The sequence below is a fragment of the Motacilla alba genome, chromosome 1A (assembly GCF_015832195.1).
Source record: "Motacilla alba alba isolate MOTALB_02 chromosome 1A, Motacilla_alba_V1.0_pri, whole genome shotgun sequence".
In the NCBI taxonomy this organism is placed as follows: Eukaryota; Metazoa; Chordata; class Aves; order Passeriformes; family Motacillidae; genus Motacilla; species Motacilla alba.
Genome location: NC_052031.1, coordinates 7,796,792 through 7,811,446, shown reverse-complemented (window position 1 = coordinate 7,811,446; position 14,655 = coordinate 7,796,792). Strand labels below are relative to the sequence as shown.

Genomic DNA, 14,655 nt, shown 5'->3' with positions numbered 1-14,655 from the left:
AGTCTGAGAAGAGTTCATCTCTGAACCAGCAGCACAGATGGACCTGCTCCATGAGCTGCAGACAGAAGGCCTGCAGAGGACCAGAGCTGACATGTGACTATAGCCCTGGAAGACAGATTTCATTTTGGAGATGATATCAGTGGGATACTGAACACAGAAACCTCAAACCTCTTTCTCATTTCAGTTGCTTTCACAGAAACAAGAATGTGCCCATCCTTAGTAAATAAGCAAACTTACACCAAGAAATAGTAAATTTGTGCAATCAACTTTTCACACACAGAAAAATAATCTACCAAAGCTGATGATTCAGACCTATAGAGGCAAGTAGATTTTCAGTGAGAGCTGCACAGCTGCTTTTGTACACAAGTGAGTTGCTTTCAGTGAGGGATGTGCTGAGTGTCCCTCAAGGGCAGATGTAGCTTCCCCCTGTGGGCTTCTTGTAGTGGAAAGAGAAGGGGTTCTGGAGAGCCAAATGAAGATGTTTCACAAGCTGAGTGCTTCTGGCTAAAGTTCAGACAGAGCAATGCTGGCAGAAACCCTCTGATGCAGATATGGAAACTTTTCTCCTTCAGCCTGTTTATTTTTCATGTTGATATTTACATTGCTTCTACACCCAGACTCTACTTCTATTTCCACCAGAGATCCAAAGGCTATAGGGCAGGAATGCACATATTTTTCGTACTAACAGAACACCTAGAACAACACAACCTTGCCTGTAGCTGACATTAAATCTTTAAAATATAAACAAAAAAATACAAGAATTTCCACTTGATCAGCAAGCATTTCTTTTTGAAATATCCCAGAAACATGCTTTTAGTAGAAGACAGTTCTGCAAAAGCCAGTAGGAGTGGTCAGTATGGTGCAATCACTTCAGGAAGGATATGATCAGTGGTATCTTCACCATGTTCAAGAGGATGAATATGGGCTGTATCAGCCTGGAATAGGTATGAAATGTTTGTATATATAGTCCTGAGTTACACAAGCTGCAGAAAAAGCATGTGGGAGGTGCACACCAGAGAGAACAGGAGAGGAACTGAGCTGCAAGCCCATCTCTGTGATCTGCTTTAAAATAGTCTCCATCCCCCCAAGATGTCTGTTGAGTGTCACCATAGTGACGCTGCTCACTGACCACCCAAATCTGCCTCACAGCTTCCTCCAGGAGTCCCACCCATGAGAAACCCTGGAGGCACCCAACCCTCATAACCCAAAGGGGAAACCTGCCCTGACAAATCAGCCTTTGCATGAACACCTTCACTCTGAACCTCTGCTCAGCACCCTTGGTGCCCAGCAGGACACTGCAACGCCACTACATGGGCAGCAGTGCACAGGCTGCCAAGTCTGATGAAGAAGAGAAGCACATTTTATACCCTAAGCTGTGTTTTTGTTTACTGTCTCCCATTTATAAAGAGAGGAATTGGACACATAAAATAGGATGTTTTTCCTGGGAAGCAGGGTTCTGCATCCGTGGTGTCACCCTGCAGTGCTAAAGCCCCCCTGAAAAGCTCAGAACTCCACAGGCCCTGGGGAGGGTAAGACAAGTGGTGTAGGTGGGTGGCCCCCACCCATGGACACCCCTTACCAAGCTGTGTGTCCCCAGATAGAGCAGGACTGTGGGGATGAGTCATCTGTATTCTCCAACCTAAATGGAGTTCCCACCACCTCCTCCTTTCACATCCCTGGACACCTTCAGACCAGTGCTGTCAACACAAAGTGGCAAGGAAGAATCAGAGAAATGGTCATTCCCAATTCTCACCCAGTCAGGTTGCCCCTTGGGTTCTGCAGGGACTGATCTCTTGCTGTGCCACCACTGAAACTCCAGTTTCCCTCAGCAATACCGCTGTAACAAGCATAAGTGACAGAACACAGAAATCCTGTGCATTCTTTGCTGAGGAAATAACATGCAATGTTGAAATAATTTTCAGTACCTTTCTATCCTTTCTTTTTGATGTAGCAGAGACTCACACATTCCTGAGACACGGAGGAGATGCAAGGTGAAAGGTGATGCCATTTACAGAAACCAGCAGCTATGAGGGAGTCAGGGAATGAGAGCATCCTCCCTGCTGTAGCTCTAGGTATGCCCCAGGTAGTTTCAGAAAACCTTCTAGAGGGTCCCATTTTAAAGCCTTTTCTTGGGGAAATTCAGTTATTCCTGGTCATGTAAAAGAGCTGTTGAAAGAAGATTGGTTTAATATGACCTTATAAAAGACTCACATAAAAGCCAGAGGGAGCAATAGGAAACAAGGGAGGTTTATTGTTAGGGTATCAGAGGAGCACTGGGAAAGATCAAAGTTTGATTCTTGGCTGTGTTGATTACCTTAGGTAAATCACTCAAGAACAAGCTTGGAAGAACTTGGTTAGGAAGTTTTTCTGGCTCAGTGCCTCAGTGGGAACCAGGGGGTTCAGAGCACAGTGGACCTTTCCAAATTTTGATAGTGATTGTGAGTGCCAAGCAAATCAAAATCTGAATTTAGAATCTTCTGAGAATCTTAATTCATCTCTCTGTGTCTCTTTTTCTCTCAAGAGTGAAACGGGGAAAACAAATATTTTGCCACTGTTATAAAGCTAAACGTATGAATGTTTGCTGAGATACAGTGGCAACAGAAGCCGCAGAGGTAAATAAGATGGATATTGCATTTAAAAAAATCCCAAATCCTGTTTTTATCTAAACAGTGGATTAGTGATGAAAACAATGGAACTGAATTATTAACCACGCAGCCATTTATCTTACAAATTTCACCTTTTTATCTGATAATGATTTCCAGTGGGATAGTACCACCATTTTATATGCCCTGTGTACACTTCAATAGTGTTTGGTAAATTAGAGTACTAAGTCTGATACAGAAAGTACTGCTGAATACAGTCAACATCATTACTTCTGTTAAAAATTACCATAAAATATATTTTCTGGGCCTGTTTAATAATCCACAGGAGATAAACAAACTAGCTTACTTAAAGATCATTTAGGCATGAGGAAGCATTTTTTCCATTGACATTTCTGAATGGAAAATTCTGCTGAGACAGTCTGCAGCTCAGACTGTTCAGATAGCAGAGGGAGACCTTTAACAGTGCATCTGACCCATTACTGATTTATGAGAGAACAGTGTTGGAATAAATACGAACAAAAAACTATCCTTTCTCTCAAATTGGTACAGCAATGTTGAAATTGTACTAGGATAAACAACTGCCTTGCAATAAGCATGCTCATTCATTATTCAGTGTTAAATCTTAATTGTTGCTGATTTCAATTTCTTTGTGCTAAGTGTTTCTAAATTATAAATAACCCTGCAACTCTAATAGCATATGCTCTGTTAAGGAAAAGGTAAGTACAGAAATAAATTATTAAAGTGTTCTGCTTAACTATTGCCACACAATTAATCTCAAGATTGGGAGATCAAGGCAGTAACTGTGATAAATTTGAAGAGATATTGACAAGGAGTCTATGGACAAGTCATGCATCTGTGCTGCATAAACAGACTTTGTGTATGTATATTTATTAAAAAAGTTGTTACATTGTGATCTTCACTCTGAGGTTTGATTTTTCTCCTTTTCAGGTCATTGGCAAACTGTCTTGACCTTAGTGAGAGTAAAATCATATCCTAAGTACACACATCACTGCTGTGTTCTCCCTTTGATCTGAGCACTGAGCTGTGATTAACATCAAAGAGAGAAAGTCCAGCCACAAGCATTTTCATGCCCTGAGCAAGCATCAAACACGAGACTCTTTCTTGTCATGTCTCTTATTCTCCTCTTTCATATCTCTCTTACTTATTTATGTATTTACCTTAACTTGCTTGGAAGAGTTTTGTTTGCCTCAAGGAGGGATGGTTGTGTGATAAAGGCATCTCCCATCCCTGTGTCTCCTTTTGCCTTTTCTAATTCTTTCCGTCTCTTCTTTAGAGGTCCAGTGGAAAGATTTGTTGGCTTGTTCATCGCTGGCTTGTGGGACAACACTTCATATCTGGCAATGGATCAGAAGGACTGAAGAGCGTTTTTGCTCCCACCAATGTTTCTTAGAGCTGCTAAAACAGGACCAATGAAGATGTTCACCAGACTCCAAGTCCTTGCGCTAGCTTTATTTTCCAAAGGAGTTTTCCTCTCCCTAAGTGACCACAGCTTTGTCAGAAAGGAAATTAAGATAGAAGGAGACCTGGTCTTAGGAGGCTTATTCCCAATCAAGGAAAAAGGCACTGGGATAGAAGAATGTGGGAGAATCAATGAAGACCGAGGCATCCAGCGCTTGGAGGCCATGCTGTTTGCAATTGATGAAATCAACAAAGACAACTACTTGCTGCCGGGAATTAAGCTTGGAGTTCACATCTTGGACACGTGTTCCAGGGATACATATGCCTTAGAACAGTCTTTGGAGTTCGTCAGGGCATCTTTGACTAAAGTGGATGAAACAGAGTACATGTGCCCTGACGGCTCGTATGCCATCCAGGAGAATTTGCCTCTGCTCATTGCAGGAGTCATAGGTGGCTCCTACAGCAGCGTCTCCATACAGGTGAGTCACAGCAGCCCCACCAGGTGAGAACTGCTTATCTGCAGTTCCAGGGAGAGAACCACTGCTTATGTAAGTTTGCCAATAAAGCAAGTCTTAGCTTGATCACTTTACCCTAGGGGTCAAGCTAGCATATGATTTTTACTGAATTTACATTAGTTCAATTCACTTTTTAAAATACTTACTGTACTTCAAACCTCCAGCAGCTGTCCACTTCTTCTAGTTATGTTGTACCCTGAAGGCATCTGAACTTTCCAAAAGTCTTAGTATTTATTTTGAACTTTGCATTTGATGACACTTTCTACAGCTCTAAGTGCAGATATATGTTCACATCAGTCATAAATGATACCACCTATGTGTCTGAATACATGTTCCTGCCATGCTGCATGTTCATAACATTTGCCATTTTAACAACAGATATTTAAAATTTAAAAATAAATCCTTGTCTTACTTCTAGTCACTAGTGGGGTTTCCCAAGGCTCAGTATTGGGGCCAGACCTGTTTAATATCTTTATCAATGACCTGGGTGAGGAGATCAAGTGTACCTTCCATCAGTTTGCCGGTGACACTCAGCTGGGCAAGAGTGCTCATCGGCTGGAGAGTAGGAAGACTGCAGATTGAATCAATGGACTGAGGTCAATGGTATGAGGCTCAATAAGGCCAAGTACAGGGCTTGCACTTGGGTCACAACAACCCTCTGCAGGACAGCAGGCTGGGGGAAGAGTGGCTGGAAAGTGTCCCAGCAGAAAAGGAGCTGGGGATGCTGGCTGACAGTGGCTGAACATGAGTCAGGTGTGCCCAGGTGGCCAAGAAACCAGCGGAATCCTGGCTTGTACCAACAGTGGTGTGTCCAGCAGGACCAGGGCAGGGACCTCTGTACTGGGGACTGGTGAGGCCACACCTCACATCCTGTGCCCAGTTCTGGGCCACTCACTGCAACACTGAGGTGCTGGAGCGTGTCCAGAGAAAGGCAACAGAGATGGTGAAGAGTCCACAGAGAAAGATGGTGAAGAGTCTCCTCCTGAAGGAGCTGGGGGTGTTTAGCCTGGAGGAGTCTCAGAGGGGACCTTATAGCTACAAATACCTGAAAGGAAGTTGTAGCCAGATGAGGGGTGCCCTCTTCTCCCCAGCAACCAGTGACAGGTTGAAAGAAAATGGCTTCAAGCTGTGCTAAGTGAGATTCAGGTTGGATATCAGGAAGAATTCTTCACAGAAAGAGTTGTTAAGCATTGGAATGGACTCCCCAGGGAGGGAGGTGGTGGAGTCACCATCCCTGGATATTTTAAAGAAATGACTGGATGTGGCACTCAGTGCCAAGGTCTGGCTGATGTGGTGGTGATCAGTCAAAGGTTGGACTGTGTGATCTTGAAGATATTTTCCAACTTAAATGATTCTGTGATTCTGTGGCCACATTATTTTGTGTCAAATAAAACAAGCCAGTTCACATGACTCATAATCACAAGTGGGTTCTGTCTTAAGCCCAGACTGATATAGACTAAGACCCCTCATCTGGTATTTCTTCATGGTCAGCTGCAGGTTTCCAAAGGCATCAAGTCTTGACTGTGCAGGATGTTTTTTCAGACTCAGTGTGGGACATTTTTCCAGACTGAGCACAGGCTTTATTCGCTGCACCAGTGTCAACAGCAGTAAGAGTTCTTGTGTACTGCAGACAATCCCAGCAGTGACAGAAAGCCCACAGAACCTCATTTGCCTGTTTCATAAATAGGGCAAGAGTTCATCCAATGTTCATTTCAATCAGGATTACTCTGGGGAAGTGGTTGCTGTTCTTGTGAAGGCATTGAATCCCATCAGTTGGGAGCATGGTCAGATCCCATAGGACATGCACGAGCACAGAAGAATTTAAAGAAATTGTGTTTTATTTTCTTTTGTATTCCAGTGTGTAACTCATCTGTGTATTCATAGTAGGGAATGTAAGGGCAAATCCTTACCCATACTGCAGGAGAACAATTTCTGCAGAGCCATCTCTTGTAGTAGAAGTGGTTTTGCCCCTCTGTGGACCAGCTAGCAGAGCAGGAATGTATCCTGCACCAGTTATGTGGGTCTGATCACTTGGAGCACAAAGAATAAGTTTCAGGCTGAAAAAGAGATATCTGAAGTGGAAAAATGGTAGCTACAGAACCTTGGGCAGCACAAACTGTTAAGGAAATAATTTTTCATTGTCTCTTCCAATCACACAAAGAGTACATCAAATGAAACCAGCAAATGGTAGGTTGCTGTGGGCACTAAAAGCTGAATGAGTTCCAGAAGTGACTAGAAACAAAAAGAAGAAATTCTGTAAGATTTCTCCTTTGGTTCAGCAGTTCCCAGAGCTACAACTGTTTGAAGGCTGGCAAAATATTTTGAAGCATTGTATGACTGCCCTATCCCACTGGGGAGGAGTGGGAGGTTTTTTGCTGTACCTTTGGTTTGTGGTCAGTGTGTTTCTCAGTCCACCTTAAGTTCAAGTGTGTCCAAAGAACATGAAGCTATAAGGCAGCCTAAAAGACATATCTACAAAAGGAGTCACAGCAGAGGAGATGGTGCAGGTATTTTATTCCCTCCCAGAAACCCAGAGGGAGAGAGATCACATTTCTTAAGTAGTCTGTGGCCTTTTGCACAACATCTGTCAGCCTGCCCCTTTGGAGCAAGTTTCTGGTGATCACTGATCTAAGACTAAATCCATATCTGAGGCAGTGAATTGGATGCAGCACACTTCAAATATACATAATAGAGATATAGTGTCATATAGATGTTTCATATTCCAAAATCTTAGGTTTGGAGCAGCTGTCCAATGGAAATTGGAAGCCCTGATTAGAGATTTTCTCAATCGGTACATGTAAAAAATGGCAACATAGCTGTATGAAAATTGTTAGGTCATCCAATTTTCAAAGCCTTAGGAGGATGATGAACAATACTTATAGCTAATTATTGCTATAAGTATTAGCTATATTATTATAGCTAATATTACTCTATGATCTTCCCTAGACTTGTCAATAGTTTTTCAAATGTGAGATCTTTCTGAACACAGTTCTTCAGAAAAACAAGTAGTTTCACAAATCATTCAACTTGTCATCAAGCATCTTCCATTTTTTCTTCTAGAAAAAGGTATTCAGTTGTTTATTTTCTCTTTACATGGACTGTGTTGGCCTTCCTTCAGTCTCTCTTTTCTAGCTTTCCTCTAGATTTCACACCACCTTAAAAAAAGATGTAATTAAGCCTAGAAAAGACATAATTAAGCCATTCACTCCTGTTGCCCATCCTGTTAGGATAGTCAGTCACAAGTTCTCTTTCGAAAGAAAATCCCTGTCAAGAATAATAGACATTGCAGACTCAAGCCTGAAATTGTAAGGACTTTCAAGCGTTGAAGGCAAGCATTTTGGTGCCATACCAATTTCAGAGCCAGTCACCTGGACAGAGTAGCTCCAGTAACAACTGGAATCACACCACTGCTGTCACTGCTGAAAGTCAAAATATTTCACCAGGGGTGTGTGTGCAAGGTTCAGCACCCCCTTTCCCTGTTTTCAAGCTGCATCCAGGGTGCTGGATGCTTCCAGATGTAGCCCTGGCAAGCATTTTTCTTTTGCTGAGAGCTGTAAACACCATAAAGTCCACAGTGCAGTTTCTCAGCCTTAAAATAAAACATGCTGAGTTCTTCAGACAAAAAATATTTCTGGCTTTTTTTTTTTTTTTTCCCTCCTGTGAATTTGTCTTTATATTTCAATATTTTTTCTTCCCCTCCCTTCACCCTCCCTCTCCTGCTTTTTTCTGGACAGCTGTCTGCCAAATCATTTCATGATGCTCCTGCTGTCAGATTTGTACTTCTTTCATTACCCTTCCACTAAGGAATAAAAGATTTTGCTGGTAAATCAGCAATGAACACCTTCCCCACTGAGTCAGTATGTGCGATAGGCGCTTTTTGCAGAGACTAAAAACAACAAGAGAATGCAGAATGCTTAATTATTTTCTGGTCAGACTAGGCTATTATCGTTAATGATGATCTGGATAATTAGTTTTTAGATGTTGTGTTTAAATTAGCAGTGAGACCAATCTGCACAGCATTTGATTCTTCAAAACTCAAGCCAGGATTCTTAGTCAATGGAAAAGCTCATGTTAAAAAAAAAAAAAATTAAAAAGCTGTTTTCATGAAATAAAATTCTGACTTGAGTTGAATCTAGCATCAGGAAGTGGAGAATTCCAAATTTGGAGAGTTTTCTTTTGGGCTCATGGCTTTTCATCTGAGCCAGGTTATCCACTGTTTCTTAGTTTACAACAGAAATTTCAAACATATTTTCCTTGGAGAGATTGACACAATAAAAATGATTACAAAAAGAGGCAGTATTCTTTTGCAGAGGAGCACCTGCACAGCCAATACCAATTCCATGTTTGAGATACTTTGGTCAGCTCTTTTCAGGAATATTCATGTGGAAGCAGGAACACTTTTATTCAAGTGCTGGATTCTTTCCTGTTTCTGAAAACTGGATTCTTCTTCTGAAAATGAAGACTAGGGTCCATTCCCTGCAGTCAGCTCTTAGAAAAATTAAAACATTCCTTTAGATGGGCTGGATTTTTAATTTATCTGTGTACTATATTGACATGGATGTAAAGATTGCCCAGTGGCTGTCACCTGGCTGTCAACCCACAAGACCTCCAGATCATGACCATGAAAGTTATTTCCAATTTAGAGCCTCATCCAGAAAAAATGGGAGAACAGAAACCAGTGCCCTGCTGTCTTCTTTTCAGTTCCTTGCTGAGTCTCAAGTAAACTGTAACAAAACCACTGCAGCAGGTTTAACAGTGCATTACTGCTATCACAAAAGCTAAAGCCACTCCTAAGTGAGTGACCATCTGGCATGAAATTCAAAATATGTACTCATTTACTGGCAATCTTTTCCTGGCTGTCATTTCTCCTTAGCCACAAAAGTCTGCCAAGGGCTCATGGAGCCTGAAAGCTAATCACCTCCATTTCCTTCCTCCAAGGATAAACCGTCTTTCAACCAGAGTCTTAACAACAGCTTCTGACTTCCATCACCACTGAAAATAGTGTAAAATCCTTAAATGAACCAAAAAATAAGCAAAACATAGCACATGGGGCTCTGTCCCATTGTGCATGGACCCCACAGGGATGTGGGCAGGAGACACGTGCAGGGGGTTGCAGAGGTTTGCAGGCCACACACACTATTTGTGCTGTGCACTGACAGCCTCTGGTGATTTTGTGCTTGTAAAGGTAAACCAGATCCTTATTAAAAAAACCATTCTGTGAGATGGACCACCTGCCCCCAGCATTTAAGCTACACATGCACTTGCCAGCTTCCATGCATCTCCTTTAAACTCTCTCCTCTTTTATCTCTGTTCTTCCCCTCTTTCCACCACCACTCAGCCAGACCCTTGCTGTTTGTTCCTCTCCTTGTTTCCATTCCACATTCAGCACCTGAACAGCCACTAGGCTGCGATTTTCAAATGCCCAGAGAACACTGAACATTTCTTTCCTAGAGAGTTCAAAGGAATATGGGTACCTCCCTCTGGCTTCTCCGAAAATCCCACAGTAACCTATTTGTAGTCATTTTGATTTGGTTTTGGGGCATCATTTTTATTTCTTAAGTGTGTGCATTTTGTCCTCTTGCTAAGGGGAAGTTGTGAGACTTTACAGTGATAGGTAAGTAACCAGATCACAGGTAAGAAGGAAGGAGCTCTACCATACAATGAGAGAATCATAGAATTGTTGAGGTTGGCATAGACCTCTGAGATCATTGAGTGGGACCTTTAACCCACTGCCAAGTCCACCATTAAACCATGTTCCCAAGTGCCACATCAACATGTTTCATTGACACTTCCAGAGCTGGTGATTTATCACATCCCTGGGCATCCTGTTCCAATGCCTGACCACCAATTCAGCGAAGAAATTTTTCTTAGTATCTAATCAAAACCTCCCCTTGCTCAACTTGAGACCCTTTTCTTTTGTCCTGTCACTTGTTAGGGGAGAAGAGACCAACTCTTACCTGGCTGCAATCTCCTTTCAGGGAGTTGTAGAGAGCAATAAAGTGTTCCAAGTGGGAAAGGATGTCTCTAAAAGAGAAAGTGACCAAAAAAAAGAACTAGCTAGGGTCACCTAGACACCACCTATACTTATTCTACCCCTTCTGACTAGACCCTACTCTGCACTCATTCTACCCCTTCTGACTAGGATTTACTCATCAGTTAACGAGTCTTAAATTACCATATTTACACTGATAGGTCTTTTAACTCCAGAAGCAATTCCGTGTTCCTTCAGAACCAACAGCTGCAGTTTTGGTACCTTTTCTGATCCTGTGTAAATGGGGCCTGAGTCACAGGCAGGTTTATGAAGTTTCAGAGAAGAGTTGCATTCTCAGGCAAAGCAAGGTCTTCTGCACAAGTCTCTATTCAGGTGCAAGTTTGGTGCTCAGCTTACTTCACTGCAACAGTAATGCTGTATGGAGGCAGCATGCATATGTGTCAGCTCTCTGTGCTATCCCCTGCAGGAGAAAAGAAAAAAAGATTTCCAAACAATTCCTTCAAAACACAACATTGCTCTGCATGCTCTCCATGGTTTACTTTTTATTGCACAGGACAGACACAAATTCAAAAAGAAATTCCCAAGTCTTGTGCAGAAATCCTAGCTGTTATTTTGACAGTATTCCTCATTTCTGATGTTCATTTTGCAGATGAAGTTATTTCACAGTTCAAACACTGCTTCTCTCCGTGTGGCAGCTACTGAGTCCACTGCAAACATTTAGCTATATTTTTCCCAGCTTCATTGCCTAAATTTTCAGGAGAAAAGCAAGGCTAAAAATAATGTTTCCTTCACCCCTCTTCCTGCCAACAAAAAATGCTGGACATTTTCTATTTGTTTGATAGTGAGTTTTCTTTTCCTGAGTTACCTTTTGGAAATAATTTTGTTAAGGAACATTACTTCCAAAGTAGGAAACAGGCTTCTTAATACCAAGGAGTGTGAAAGCTGATGGAAACCATTTCAGTCCTGCAACGCACCAGAAGATTCCACAGGAGAACAAGCCAGGCTGGGACTCCTAAATAACCTCACTGCATCTGATTGAGTTCCTTACAAGTGACCTTTAATGATTTAAAGAACTGGGACATTGGCATTCCCAGTGACCTTCTGGGGTCAGTGCTTGGAGTTCTGCTGAAGCTAAATTGGTGCTTTTTGCTGTAGGTCATGACACAGCCCCTGTGCAGTCACTGCCTTCATTAGTGCTTATTATGATATCCCAGAGATGGCACCCTTATTTTAAAAATGGGCTAGGGAGAGATGATGTTCCAGGCTGATAAAGGTTTTTCAGTTCTGAAAGCAGTGAGGCCCTTAGGGTCCTAATTTCCCTTTGAAAACAAATTAGCTTAGAGTGAATTTTTTCTTGGGTGCAAGGTGAGCAACTGCATTTGCACCACTGAACTCTCCTTCTCCCAAATTCTCCCAAATTGTGTGAGTATGCCAGAAGTGTCCAGACTGGGTCACTCTGGGTCACACTGTCCCCAGGTAGGAGCCTCCTAAATCCCAAGAGAAGAGGGAAAATGATGGTGGAGCCCAGCTCAGCTTTTCAGCATTGCTCATATTTATTGCCAGTGATGCAGTCTGGCAGCTTACAGCCTGCTGGGCTGTATCTGCAGAACATAGCCAGTACATAGATGGAAATGAATATTTCTGTTTATTCTATTCTCATTGGACCACATCTAGAATATTACCTCTAACTTTGGGTCCCTTGGTGAAAGGATGATTCAATAAATACAAATATAAGAATGGGAAGAAGAATCTGGAGCACAAACCCTACAGGAAGAAATTGAGGGAACTGCACGTGTTTAGCCTGGAGAAGGCTTGGTGGGAAGCAAATATCAGCTTTTCAGTACTTACAGGTTTGTTCTCAGGAACACAAAGTAAATGTCTTTATCAACATGATGTAGGACCAGAGGAAAGAAGAAAATACTTATAAATTGAAAAAGGGGAGATTCTAACCTGAGAAAAAAATGTACATTCCAGGAGTTGAGACCATGGGGAGACTGCACAGGCCAGTGGAGACTGTTGGCTGGAGAGGTACCTCATTTAGTCTCTACCTTAGGTTTATGCCTGCCACCTACCACACACCCACATCCCAGCCCATTCAGAACCAGCATTTCTTTCCTGCCTTTCTAAAATAGCTCTTTTGGCCAAACTTTTGGTAAATTTTAGATTTAAGAAACAAGAAAAATTTAAATCAGGAAAAAAAACCCCTGTATTATATGTTTCTACAAATGCTTTAAATGCAGTTTGACTTCCAGCTGCCCAAATAATAACAAAAAGCCAACAAGGTAGATTATCATCATTTAGGAACTGGATAAAACATACACTAGCTGCAGTCCATGCTTTTCAAAGCAGGAGGTCAGGCCCTGTGTTACACCAATGAAATTAGGAAAAACCTTGGGATATGGCTTTGCCGTCGTCTTACTGTGGGAATCTGGACTTGCAACTTATTCCCAGAAATAGAAAGACTTCCTCGGGAGACCAAAGGCAAGAAAAGAATCTCCATTAGGACAGATTGCAGCTCAGAGAGACAGAAATTTGCCCAGTTTCTCGGTAGAGAAAAACTCCTCTACCTTAATGTAATTCTGCTCCACAGTCTAATTTATTGTCTGTTCAGAGTAGCTCTTCCCTGTCTCAAAGGAGCTCTGTGAAATTAGATTCATTAAACCATGTTAAGTGCCATGAGACTCTCGCATGGTTAAATTTCAGAAGGGCAGAGAGCACTGTCATCTAACAAGGGGCCTCCTCTGTCCAACAAATGTGCAATCCACACTTGTGAGTTGTGGTAAAAACACCCTACTTGTTCTAGAACTTTTGAGATTTATCTTTCCTTCTTTTCTCCAAAATATTTCCTGTGTTTTCTAATCCCATACACATTCAAAAAAAATCCCTGTAATAATTTCAGGGCCATTAAAAAGGGAAATTTTTAACAAAAACATCAGAATAAATCCTACTGCCAGCAAAAATAAAAATTTTATTAAGGTTAAAGAAAATGTTCTATGAGATTCAATAAATCATAAGATAGATCAAGGTTACTGAGACATAGAGGTGTAACCTATCAGTCCCCATTTACCAGCAGGATTCTTGAAGTTCCACTAATACACCCAGAAACCAGGTTCATGTGTTTGATAGCTGTATCTAATTCATGGCTCCTTGCAGGTGGTTGTTATGAAGCCATTTTCAGTGTTTTAAACAAGATTGGCAATATCCCACAAGCATTTATCCTGTCCCTGCAGTTCAGAGAAGCAGAAGTGACAGATGTGGGGAGGGAGAGAGACACTGGTCCCCCCTGGCAGGGCCACAGCCACTCCATTTGCAGGATTTGCTGGTGCCACTATGTCCCTGTGGCTGGCACTGGACTTACTGCCATGCTCATATTGGGCAACAAATCACCCACCAAATCCCCATCCCAGCAGCTGAGTGAGAGCCAGATTTCCCTGGGGGGTGGGCACCTGACCACAGGGTGGTGGCTGCACTAATGAGCCCAGCAGCACGAGAGCAAATAAAGGTTTCCCATCTCCCTGAATGCAGACTCCATCAACATGCTTTATTCACAGCAAGCTCTGCAAAGTGGCCGGCTTGGTTTGCAGATGCAGAACATCCAGACTTATCTTCAAAAGTATCTGCAAAACCCACCAGTTTTGACAGTGAAAAAACCCTGGCTACTACTGCTGCTTAAGTGCCAACATATGGATTTCAGGCACTAATTGCATGCACCACGGCTTGATTAAATTACTCCCTGGAGCTTTGCCAGAGTAAATTATTTCACTGAGCAAAAGCTGGATCTGCACTGCAATTTTGAAGCTGCTCCACACATGCCAAGGCAGCAGGGAGCCACACCGGAGGTGTGCCCCAGGTGGTTCAATCTCAGTGCACATAACTCTGGCTTACATCCCACTGTCCTCTACTACACTGAGCAGGCACAGTCTTAGATATCAGCTCTTCTGCAGAACCTGCTGGATCCTGTTAGTCTCTTAACCAGGATAATATTTTCATGATCAAATGCTCAGATCAGCATGAAAATGGCTGGGAAAAGGGACTGTTCTGAAATCAATTGCATCAGCTAAGTGCCTGAGACTTGAGCTTTTTTGAAAAATTAGTCCCTAATATCACAACGTTACAATATTCCAGA

The 14,655-nt window shown here is 42.3% G+C and overlaps 1 protein-coding gene across 4 annotated transcripts in view; it reads left to right on the top strand.

The window, feature by feature from the left end:
* The window catches only part of GRM3 (glutamate metabotropic receptor 3), a 102,542-nt gene that overhangs the window by 53,161 nt on the left and 34,726 nt on the right, over positions 1-14,655 (top strand). For all 4 annotated transcript variants that reach the window (XM_038154042.1, XM_038154044.1, XM_038154045.1 and 1 more), the window contains one exon: positions 3,898-4,501. In XM_038154042.1, coding sequence (XP_038009970.1) covers positions 4,004-4,501 — 498 coding nt within the window. In that variant the 5' untranslated portion in view covers positions 3,898-4,003. The remainder of the gene's footprint in view (positions 1-3,897; positions 4,502-14,655) is intronic.